Source organism: Pezoporus flaviventris, unplaced genomic scaffold (genome assembly GCF_033815535.1).
Source record: "Pezoporus flaviventris isolate CSIRO_AGI_PZ_B2104156 unplaced genomic scaffold, CSIRO_AGI_Pfla_v1 ptg000002l, whole genome shotgun sequence".
NCBI lineage: Eukaryota > Metazoa > Chordata > Aves > Psittaciformes > Psittacidae > Pezoporus > Pezoporus flaviventris.
This window is the reverse complement of record NW_026892550.1, coordinates 41,710,683-41,722,816: the sequence shown is the minus strand read 5'-3', so window position 1 is coordinate 41,722,816 and position 12,134 is coordinate 41,710,683. Positions and strand designations below refer to the sequence as shown.

Sequence of the window (12,134 nt, the reverse complement as noted above, 5' to 3'; positions counted from 1 at the left end):
AATAGGCAGCAACAATTTAAAAAAATCCCCACAAAGATGTAAGATCAAAACTTGCAATTTCTGTTCCACACTGAAAATCACAGGCTTTCTACCCAGTTTTGATAATCTCTTTTCCATGCACACACCATCCTTGGCATTTAGCTGCGATGACCTGTAACTGTGAATGCAACATTTGCTTGTTAGTAATTCATGATTAGTATCTTCTCCTAGTTTTACCACACGATTTGCTTAGAAACAACAGAAGTAATGAAACAAAACCCTCAGAGGAGTGTTTCCTGGGTGCTGCTGTGTGTAACCATAGGTATATAACAAGCCTTGGCTCACCTTAGGGCCACAGGAAGTTAACACCTCTCAGGAACACCTGACTGAAAAAAAACAACCATCTTTCAGTAAGGAAATCTTCTGAGGGAGAAATTAAAACCTCTCAATGGGGGATTTTTAAGCAAATTAGGAGAGGTGGTGTTAGGCAATTGTTTGTCTTAAGCACAGTGGGAAATAATCCCTTTATGCTAAACTGTACCTACTGTAATCACTACACTTACTACATGCAATTCTGAAGTATATTTTTTAAAGTTTAAGACCAAAGACTGGCAATGTTCAAGGCACCCCAACTAAACCCAGAGCCGTGCATCTCCCTGTTCCCTCCCTTCTGTGGGCTGGCACCACCCCTGCACTCCCTGCTGCAGACAGCCTTGTACCTGGGGCTGACAAAACCTCTGGGAGAGTAAGATGTCATCGCACCATGGGGCAGCTGGCAGCAAATTAGGAGACCATGGTAATTAGGTCATTAGCACTGTTTCTGTCTTGCCCTTTTCTGCTGTATCTGCCTCGGGGGCCCAGCCTGGCCCAGCCCTCCCTCATCCTCTCACCCTTCATGGCCTCCTCTAGCATATTTTACCTCACATCACCTCACCCTTTCCCACCCAAGGGGAGGTCACCAATGAGATTTATTGTACTGACAGTAGCTCCCCTGCACTGTCAGGAGGCACCTTCAAAACATTTAAAGACTCTTCTGGATGCCAAGACCACAGAAAACACGGTAGGATCTCTAGACCAAGCCTACCGCAGCTCGGTGGGACACCGTATGGGTGCACCCCACCAGAGCACCAGCAGAGGTTACCACTACCAGGGGCAGCTGCTCTACCCTGCAGCACAGAGCAGGAGAACCCTTCATTGCCTTGCTTGGCTGGCATCTTTTCCAAATCCCATCCTTTAGAACAACTGAGCCTGTCCATACTCTTTAAGCTACTGAAGAGGTGGAGTGCTGAATGCCCGGAATATCTGAGGAAAAAACAAAGTCTGGGCAGTGGCAGCTTCAGCACGGAGCCATGGAGGAGGGGATGGGCTTTATGACGCTTGGCAAGAAGATGGCAAACAGCAGGGATGGTGATTTTGGATGAGATACACAGCACTGAGAAGCACAGGGATGTAAAGAGCAAAGGGATACAGAGCTCAGATGCAGGTCTACAGCAAGCAATTGGGAAGGAAACTGGTACAAGAAATTGTAAAGGAAGGAAAGGAGCTAAAGCCAGAGGGGCAATAGAAGAAATACTTGTGACATTTGGAAAACATTACCTCCCATACCCTTAAATACCCACCCTAAAGTGCATGTTGTGCCTTCTTCCACTACCAAGTCTACAGAGATGATGATACCTTCTGTATTTTCTATGGCAAAAAAATTCTGTAATGGAATCAGAGTTTTCAATTCTTCTTCTGACTTAGGGTGCCAGAAGCTATGATTTCTGATTTTATCTCAACTTGCTTTTCAAAAGCTCTTTAAATTACAAAAAAAAAGGACAATATTAATTGGAACAAAATCCCCAACATCTCTGCAAAGCACTCTTTATTCTGGTCAAAGACTCAAAATTCAGGTAAACCATGTTTCTCATGCATCCGTAATTCTGCATTCTGATACGGGGCTAATATTCGGACTTGATTATTTTATGCTACATTTACACCAAGTATTTTTCTTAATCAGCAGGAGGTTGAGGGTGGGCAAACCAGACCATCTATGACAGAATCAGAAGCCACCTGAGAATTTTCCAGAACTGATATCAGAAATTCACACCAACTTGCAAAAACCTTCACATTTTCATTAGAACTCATTTTCAAGATGGAAACAATAACAGATATTATTTCACTTTGATGGCTTCACATCGACACAATTTTGAACATTTTTAATGTTTATGCAAATAGCATCACATTCCTTCCTCTTTTTCTTCATGTGCATTTACAGTAAAGCAGATTTAATAAAGTGGAAGCCTTGGTAACACAAGACTTCTTTTCATAACTGATTTTTAAAATGGTAAATAGAAAATCACCTTCTTTAACTTTTCCCGTTACTGTATATTGAACAGATACAAATATGCAACCACACAGAAACACCTATTCTCCCAAAATTAGCATTATTACTTTATTTGGTGATTCATTACAATCTGCAAATCCAATAGTCAAAAAAATAAACTAGGCATAATGTTAAAGCATTTTACAAGCAAAATACTTTACTGTTTCCTTTTCAATTTGCATAGGGCAGAATAAGGGTATTGGTTAAGGAATATAATGTACAGAAAAACCATATTTCATCAAACTGTTCTGAAGAGTGTTATGATCCTGTGAGTGAACAGTACTTAAACAGTTATAACTGTCAGTGGAAAACCATACACTTTAACTAGGCTGCCTTCCCATGACCATGGTGCATCATGAAGACTGCAAGCCACTGGGCTTCTTATGTTGTAGATCGTTCTACTTTCAAGAAATTAAAAGAAGTTAAACAAGCCAGAATGCATCTATCTATGCTCATTTCTTTTCTACCTGAACAAAGACCAGTACTGAGAGAGGGAATTTTCAAAGTCAGCTTCTGAAACTGCTTATAGTAACATCTGTCTCTCATATTTTCAGTGTCATGCAGCTAGCAAGCTTAGAGCTTCATCCACATGTCTCCCTGCATTATTCCTGTACATCCAGGTAAAAACTGGTGTTTTTTCACTGTGTAGTGACCAACTGCAAAGAGATCATGCTCCTTTTCCCATTGTTACCACATCTCTGTTCCTCCAACTGTACAAATCTGGCTTTAAAGTCTCACAAAACTAAAAAATAGTTGATCTAGGTTGTAATAAAAAAAAAAGAATATTAAATACCTTTGGTAAAAATAGATATATTTAACAAGTTTAGAAAAAGCAAATAGTTATGTTGTCAAAAGGAGAGTATAAAAATGTACACGATAAAAAGTAACAAACAAACAAAAACTCATCAGCCATAGTAGTAAGAATAAAGGCGCTGTTCTTTTCAAGGTTTGCTTCCTTAGCTCATGTTATTGTCCAGTCTTCTTTCTAAAAGGCAGGAGCTTTACTAGAGCTTATGGAAAAATCCAGTCCTTCCTACCAGCATTAGGCAAATTATGTTTAATTCAGAACAAGGCAGTCTGTTTTAACCCAAGTTTATACAACAGAGAATGCTTTGATTTAGAGTACATAGGAGTAGTTGAACACAAAAAGAGATTTTGGGTGTTTTGAAACAGAGGCCAGATGCACTGAAGCTGTAGAAATGAGACCGCCAGCAGGATCAAGTCTCCATGATGTGAGCCTTCTAACTTTGTTTTTACTCCTAAATTTAAATCCATGTGTTGTTAAGAAAATTGTGGGGAAACAAAAACAATACATTTATTTTAAATCCCTCATTGATGCCTTTCTCCCATCCTTTTAGTGGGCCTCCAAACAGAGCTGTCACACAACATATAATCCCAGTTTGGCTTCTCCTCTTTTTAGAGCTCACTGTAAATCTTGAAGATGGAAGATCCCCGAAGCAAACAACTGAGATTACAGAAGGAGATAATGCACAAGCCCCATAACAGAATCAGCCACTGATTGAATGTGCTTTGAAAGAAAACAGCACAATTGAATCATGTTTATCCTTCAGTATTCCCTTTGCACACACAGTCACACTCCTCATGGTGTTCCAAGGGTACATCTGTCAACGATTTATGCAATCCTCGAACACCAATCCTTGGCTTCAGCTGAAGAACCTGAAGGAGAAGAACCCAAACATCAAGAAAACAGCAAATGCTTCATCATACACCTTGTCTAGGAGCTAGATAGCACTGGAAACACACTAGGTGACAGAAAGCACATTAAAAGAAATAGGCTTTATTCAGCTGAATTTTATTAATTTATTCCACCCACCAAGTATTATTTTTGCTTCTACCTCAAGCCTTTACAAAACCAATTAAAACACGTTGAGCAGATACTTGCTTTTATCAAAGAAGAGTCTTGCAGTTTCATATTTCTATTTATTTAAGTACTAATAGCATACTTAACCAAATGGAATTAATAGATAATTCTACAATAAATGCTTTTAGTTATAGATTTATAATGGAAATGGACAGGTGTCTGTTCCTTCATAAAGTTCACATCTACCACTAGAGAGAGCTGAACAAGGAGGTGTGGCTGTGGTGGACCAGTAAACAAATAGCTCAGGAATGACTTAATAGTTCCACAGAAAGTATTTTAACAAGGGAGATATTGCCTTTTTTTTTATGTAACACTTCATAAAAATGGTAAATAAAAAGAATTTACTATAAGCGCAATATATAAAATTTGAAAATATAGTGGTGCATTCCTATAGTAAAAATAAACTCCTTCATTGGCTTTCAGTTATTTCCAAACATGCAAATGTAAAAAAAGCGCTCACCTCATGGTACTTTTTGGTGACTTTTGTTGGTACGCACTGGCATTCATTGCAACTCTGATGACAACAGGCACAGTTTCCACCACAACGTTTAACCAGAAGACACAATGGCCAGAAGATGGTGTCTGTTCGCTTCAGCTCCTCCCTCAGTGACACTGAGAAGTTACGAGGAGTACAACTATACAGCCGCACCTCCTCCTTTAGGAGGTTGAGATCAACCACTGCAAAAAAGACAAACAAACTGGTGCTTTTCAGACTCATAACCAAACTTCACGGGTGGCAAACCAACTTCAGCAATGCAGAACACTTGAGGAAAGTTCATTTTTGTGCAGGTGGTACAGGTTCAGTACACATGTCTAATACTGCAGTTACAGGAATACCATGTAACCTAAATGGAACTATTGTCGCATAGGAATATTCACCAATTATTTTATAAGTCTGGTAGAGTTGGTTCAAATGAAACAAAAGAAGCTTTGGCTACTATGTTCCAATGTGTGTTTTATCAAATCAACCATAATGGAATTCCCTTTGTTCATGTTCATATGCTGAGCTCTCGTGTTGCTATTCTATATTAATTTTGGATTGGAGAAACACAAATAGCAATTAAGAATCCTGAAATCCTCCAAACACATTTTAAATTCATTTTCATAAAGCATTCAAACTTCTTCCCTGCTGAAATTTCAATTACTGCTTCTCTGCAAGGATGATGTAAGCATAAGAAAGAATGAAACAATTCATATCTAGGAGGAACATGCTTCCACTGACTTCAAGAAGTCATAATCAGTGAGTAATGTACAAGTATGTGTATCTGTATAACTATTAGCAGGTTCAATTTTCCCCTCTTCCTTCACAGCAGCATAGATACATATTTCTGTTGCTTCTGTAAGATTTATTTTCACTTAATGTGCTTTAAATAAAATAACAGCTTCTCCTTGTAAGCACCTAACTTGAAGTGCAAGTTAAAGATATTAATATTTGGCACCTGTTTCCCTATAAACTGGTTCCACTGTATCACACCAAAGTTTCACTATGCACTGGTTGAACACCAAGCTCATGAAAAGATCTGAAACAGGCCAGGCTCCTTTAGGTTCACCTTAGCTGCATAGCTGAGAAAGAACAGGTCTTCAGTTCAGACTGAAAAACACTGGACTTGTGAAAAAAATTAATACTTTTTAGCCCTTTTTTTTTGGTGAAAAGCAATGTATTTCAGAAAAGCTAGACCAGAATCACCACAATCTGGGATCACAATCTGGGATCATTTGTCCTCTCCAAACCTATGACCAATAAGTAACAGAAGTCATGTCTAATTCACAGGGGTACTTTATCTGGTAAAAAAAAAAAAAATTAAGAAAAGAAAAAGAAAACCCGATGATAATATGGCTACTGGGATAACTGAAATAGAGGTTTTGAACAGAGCAAAGCCCTTAAAAACAACTGGGTTTGAGCTAAGCCGAGAAGAAACTAGGGGAAAAAATACTCAAGTGCATTGATATTACTTGACAAACACTTTACCATTACTGCTAGCAGTTTGTAAATAAAAAGATATAAAATAAAACTAAAATATTTTCCTGATTTGAATCACCCTCTAGAGAAATGCTTTTTCCTTCTACTGTGTGAAGAGCCTCTAGAGATCACGAAGGAGAACTTCACCCTACCAAGGCAGGATAATACCTTTCAATTCTAGTAAAACATGTAAGAAAAAAAGAGAATTTAGAAGCTGTATTTCTCTAGTAGAGATGCTTAGTAGTATTGTCCCAGGAGCAGATCTTTGGGTAGCAGTTTCATTCCAGATTTCTTCAAAGATTTCTTTTGCAGACCATATCCATATACAGGTATCCATAAGTAAGGGTTTATTGTTGTGAAAGGTCAGTTAAACACACTGAAGCCTTTTCTCTGCTTGCACTTACAGTGAATGCCAAGCTGGGGCACTTCATTCCATCACTATCAGGTTAACATAGGCTCCTAAATAAACAATCGCATTTTTAAGAGCAAGGAGCCTGTAATAACTCCAATAAAGTTACTGATAGGATGCCAGCCTGCCTCCCACACTGCAAGAGCATTCCTTGGAGAAAGCTCAGAAGGGAGCGGAGGAAAAGAGAGACAAAACTTCCGGGGGAGAGATTCTCTCTGAAAATTAGAAATTATTTAAGCTCTTCTGATCAACTAATAGCTGCAGGCTGAGTCATTTAGAGAGTGGACATGTCTACTTCCATTAATCATGGACTCTGGATAGGAATGGAGGAGTACTTTCTCCTGTTATGTCTTTAAACATATAGTAAGTGAACTGTCTAAATTAAGATAAAATGCCTAATGCATAATAAGAAAATGCTAGTTTTGCTAATCTGGTAGATTTTTAGAGAGACTGACATGCTTGGTACAGTGAATTTCAAGAAGCTAAGCCTATGTGTCCTAACACGATTGCTGCTCAGCTCTTCACCAAGAGAAATTGAAAACAGAAGCTGGGAGCTGATGCCTCTTCCAGTAAGCCCAACAACCAGTGGCAGACATATGCCTGTGTGGTTGTGTGCTTCTCCATTACCTCCTGCCTACTGGCAGCAGTGGAGGAATGTAAGCAGTGGAGTAATGCATCCATTTCCCTAGTCGTACTAGGGAAATGTATAGTTTTACTAGTTGTATGTATAACATAAAGAGCAATACACTAAAATGACCAGCGACTGCATTACACAATTTGTCTCAAAATTGAACCCTGAAAGCCTGATTTTAAATTTTAAAAAGTTTTTTTTTTTAATTTCTGAAAAGGTTCTGTGGAAGAACACACAATCAGCTCTTTGTAAGTGTCTTTTAGTGTGCCTTGCTGTTATAACAGGCTTCAGGAGAGATGAAAAATGTCATGTTTGGTTTCCATGTTTTACAATGCACTAAGGTATATTGCTGTTCTACCTCACAGTGAACCCTCGCCCTACCTTGTGTAATTCAGTTTCATTAAAAGGTCTGTGGCAAATTTATCTAGTGCTTATATAATCACTTCTTTGAAGTGTGTGAATGAAGCTGTTATTTTTTCAAAGAGTATCTGTCTGTCCAAAATTTATTTTAACACACTGCGGGCACAAAGCTAGATGAGAGAATGTATATATTCCCTTAAAAGTGTTTACTTAACCACAATAAAAGGTTATGTGGATTTCCCAAGTGCACTGAGTTACAGTACCTGTTATAATGTGAACATTTAAACACTCCTTCAACTTGGCTTCCACTCATGTATCATGTTTGACACAACAGTCAAAGTTATTTTTGTCTAGCACTAGCTTGGGAAGAATGAGAGGCTCTGCAGTAGCACATGAATGGGAAACACTAAAATAAGAGGAGAAGGGAAAAATGGGAGAAAAAAAATGTAGATGCAGGTAGGACTACAGTAAAGTGTATTTCAAAAGTGAGCTTTCACTGGCATGTACAGCTGAAGTAATCCATTTTCACACCAGTCTGAAAGTAACTGTGTTCTGCAATTGGCGATGCAATGGCCTTGCACCCTCTGGGACCACTGTAGAGTACCATGGGGAGCTCTCCCAAAACATTTTTCCAGCTGGATGCTGCTCCCAAATTCAACAAAACAAATACTGGTTGGGGCACTTGCGTGTGGGCACAGATAGCAGCAGGTTGATTTTCATTCCTAAGCACCTTGGAGATGTTCCTGGGAGTGTAAGTTTCTCACTGGCTCCTACAACAGGTCAGGGAAAAGACCCAAAGGAGTGAAAAAGACAGACAGCTATACAAGAAAAGCATCTAATAAGGACTATGGCTGTATTGTGACTCCTTCTTAAGCAGACTTCAAAATATGTTGTAATGATTATGCATAGATTTCTGTGGGAAGTGATGGGATGATTTTTTTTTCACAGCAAAATGTATTTTATTTTTAAGTATGCTTAATATTCTAAAGAATTTAGAACTATACTTAGACATCAAAGCCTTTGAACTTAGTGTTTCTTCTTTCCTGGCTAAAAGTTTTTGGAAGCATTTTATCCAGAGAAAACATCAGATACAGAAGATCTGTGGAATTCAGGCTGTCTAAATACAGTCTTTTTCACATGAATTAAGTAGGAGTAGAGGAAAATACATAAAGTAACATATGCTATTAATTACATTTTCATTTAATCTAGACATAAACTGATGTTTGTCTATGAAAGCAGGACAGTAATTTAGGTTTTACTAAATACTGCAATAATAAAACTGATCTGATTACAGAATCAAAGACTTTGATAAAACCCAAAAATTTTAGGGCATGCACTTCTCCCAGACTTTCTTAAAAATTTCTAAAATACAGCAAACATGCTACTGGAAGGAGTAACATGTACTAAAGAAGAAGAAAAGAACAAAAAGATGTTTGAAGGTTTGCTCTCTCTGAGCAGACCTAACAGTTCATACTATGTCATCTCAACTGGACATATTTTCCACCTCAGGCAATTACATTACACACTCAGTAATGTAGTCTGAGGGTGGTCTCTTAACGATAAATGTGGCAATGCCATGATATGTTTATTCAGTGGAAAAATCTATTTCAGCATCTAATTAGGAGTCTTTAAAAGATTTACTCTGATATAGTTTCTTTCTAAGATATGTCTTGCAGGGAGTTGCTTTTGTCTATATAGATGTTATCCAACACCTGCATTTTAGTTTATGCAAGGTTTCAGAAATTATATTTTGTTTTTCTCCCACTTACTGTATGCTTATGGCATACATTTGGCAAATACTGAATCCCTTTAAGTAGGAACGTGTTAAATGACTATCTGAAAGGCACAGTCCATTGCTGAAAGCTTTTAAATAGATTTCCTCCTCTTTGGCTCTTGATTCAGTTGCTGTGCATATCGCTGTAGCAACAGGTAAGGTAGAAGGGCTGATTTTTACTCTCACATCCAAGAATTAGCTGTCAAAAACTTACATTTCAGTTATGGAAGGGTTTACTTCCTCCCTTTTTCTTGCAGATCAGATGATAACCTAGCTTGCATTTGTCAATACAGGAGTCTATTAATTTATGCTCATATGTTTTCATTTTCATGCTGAATGGTGTGCAAGGAAGGAGGTGTTGCCTGCATGCTATCCATCCACATGGTATCCATAAACATGAAGCACTGGGCAACATCTGGATGATATGGCATAGAAAATTCATGAGTGTCAAATACAGATGGAAGAAAATGTCTTGCTGAACAAAAAACAGCTCCACAAGTCTCAAAATACATAACCTACTTTACATCTGATTAAATTGATAATGCACGATCAAACTGGACATGGACACAGGGATTTCATAAGGTATCACAGAAGAGAAAGATAATTGCTCTCAATTCATATGGTGTAAGTAAATAAACCAGTACTCAATGATACAGGAAGTGTAAGAAATTCCCTACCTCAAACACAAAATTAAGTTTTTCCCCTCCACAAAAAAAAAAAGAAACTCACAAAGTTAGATATTGTCACCCAGCCAAGATGCCCTCCTATTTTGCAGAAAAGATCTCTCAGGTTCCCTGCAGAAGACTACCCTGCCTGCTTCTATTTTTTTTTTTTTTTAATCCCTTTGTTACTTTATCCTGCTAAATTCCTTTACATTCTGAGTTTAGTTATTGTCCTTTTTCAGATAATGTAACAGTGAGAACAGCTAATAACAATGATCTCTGCTGTATTTCCAACATATTCCTCTTATGGAACCAAAATACAAAGTTTGGAACCAAAATACGATGCTCTTATTTACTGTTAATTTGTTAACGTTTTAATTTGTTTCTTAAGAAAACATACCCGGAGAAAGCTGCAAGGCCAGAAAGAAGAGTAATTTACCTCTTGATTTCCTCCCATGAATATATGCCTTTCCGAGAAGTTGCCACGTTGGCCTGTACAAATCTTCCAAATCCAGTTGCCAACGATCTGGTTCAAGGTACCGGATAAGCTCTTCCACTGTACTAAATCCAGCAACGGCATTGTTTAATACATCTAACGGTAAAGATGATGGGGGAAGCAATGATGGGCTAGGTGCTTCTGTGTGGTGCTGCAATCAAAGCCAAAAGAAGAGTACCAGTCAGAGGCTTAATGGATCTGCTTTGATGAAGTGCTATACTTTATGAAGTTATGTATCTGGGAAAGTTTGTAAGTGGCTAGATTGTTTCCAATGTACAGTTTACCTTATAAGACAAATGACATGAGTCAAAAAGTACCTAATTACTCTTCAGCAATAACTGTAAACAAACTTGCACTAGACAGTTTTCCCACTTCTTACATTCCTAGCCTTGATGACAGCATGCCACTATACCTGTTCTTTGAAGAATTTCACTGAGTGACAGACCATATTTCTATTTTAGAAACAGAACAAAGAGTCATTTGAAAATACGGCCCCATTAATGGCAATTACCGTAACACTCAAGAAATCTGAGGAAACACACATTTCACATGCTGCCTTTCCTCTGAAATCAGCCACAATTTTGTCTTCTGATCTGTCAATGTAAAATATGAATGTACCCTAGTACAAAGATTGCAAATAGTCCCACTCCCATGCAATAGATAAAAAAATAAAAGGCACCAGTTGTGTTTCACACAGCACTTAGGTTTCTGATTAAACAATAATGAAGTAATAACAACATCTGACATTACTATAATTATTTCTCCCTTAAAAAGAAGTAAAATACATTCCCCAAGGATATCAAAAGTACTTAAATGCTGAAATTGAGCACTGAAAGAGTCTATGTACTTTTCCACAGCACAGATCTCATTGAGAAACTCATGGACATGGGGTACTCAGTCTAAAGGCAATTCAAGCAAAGTGAGAATTAGGGCTTTGCTTACTCTACAGTCAATTTTAAAATTAGCATCAATTAGCCTTGCTGAATTTTCCTACCACAATCCTACAACATAATTAAGAACGAAGGACTGAATGTTCTTCCAACAAGTGAGCTAGCATGCTTCTTGTCCATTCCCTGTGCAGTGCCTGTTAGTGGTGCACAATATTTCCATATATATTTATATATTTGTCTATATTTATTATACATTTATATATATACACATATCTATTTAAAAATCCTCATTCAACTTAGTGTCAAAAATGGCACTCTCAGTATTCTAATATGAAGTGCATACACTGTAATTTTTTCCATCTGTAATGTCAGATCAATTGCATTCATTTAACTTTACAAAATGATCACAGAAATTTATATGAAATGTTAACAGTTATGCAGGAAAAATAATGAAATAATCCTTGCAACACTACATACTAAACAGCAGTTTTCTGAAATACATATGCCTGTGCTAGCTGTTATTTCATACCAATAATTATATTTTCCTTTCTGTGCTCTCAATTCTATTAAATATGCATCTTAGGTTTCAGCTAATTGTGTGGTTGAAAGGGCAGCAAATGGAAGTAACCACCATGCCCTTCTTAATTTTTGCTTCAAGCTTTTTTCTCTCTCCATCTTCCAGAAATGCAGTCACTAGAATAATTTGTGCTGCTTTTTAACTGGGAG

At 37.6% G+C, this 12,134-nt stretch overlaps 1 protein-coding gene across 1 annotated transcript in view; it reads right to left on the bottom strand.

The window, feature by feature from the left end:
- Positions 1 to 2,388: 2,388 nt before the first annotated feature.
- PDGFC (platelet derived growth factor C) overlaps positions 2,389 to 12,134 on the bottom strand; it is a 129,739-nt gene continuing 119,993 nt past the window's right edge. The window contains exons 4-6 of the mRNA XM_061475987.1: positions 10,462 to 10,669; positions 4,687 to 4,904; positions 2,389 to 4,021 (exon numbers count right to left, since the gene is read on the bottom strand). Of these exons, the coding sequence (XP_061331971.1) occupies positions 3,905 to 4,021; positions 4,687 to 4,904; positions 10,462 to 10,669 (543 nt within the window). The 3' untranslated portion in view covers positions 2,389 to 3,904. The remainder of the gene's footprint in view (positions 4,022 to 4,686; positions 4,905 to 10,461; positions 10,670 to 12,134) is intronic.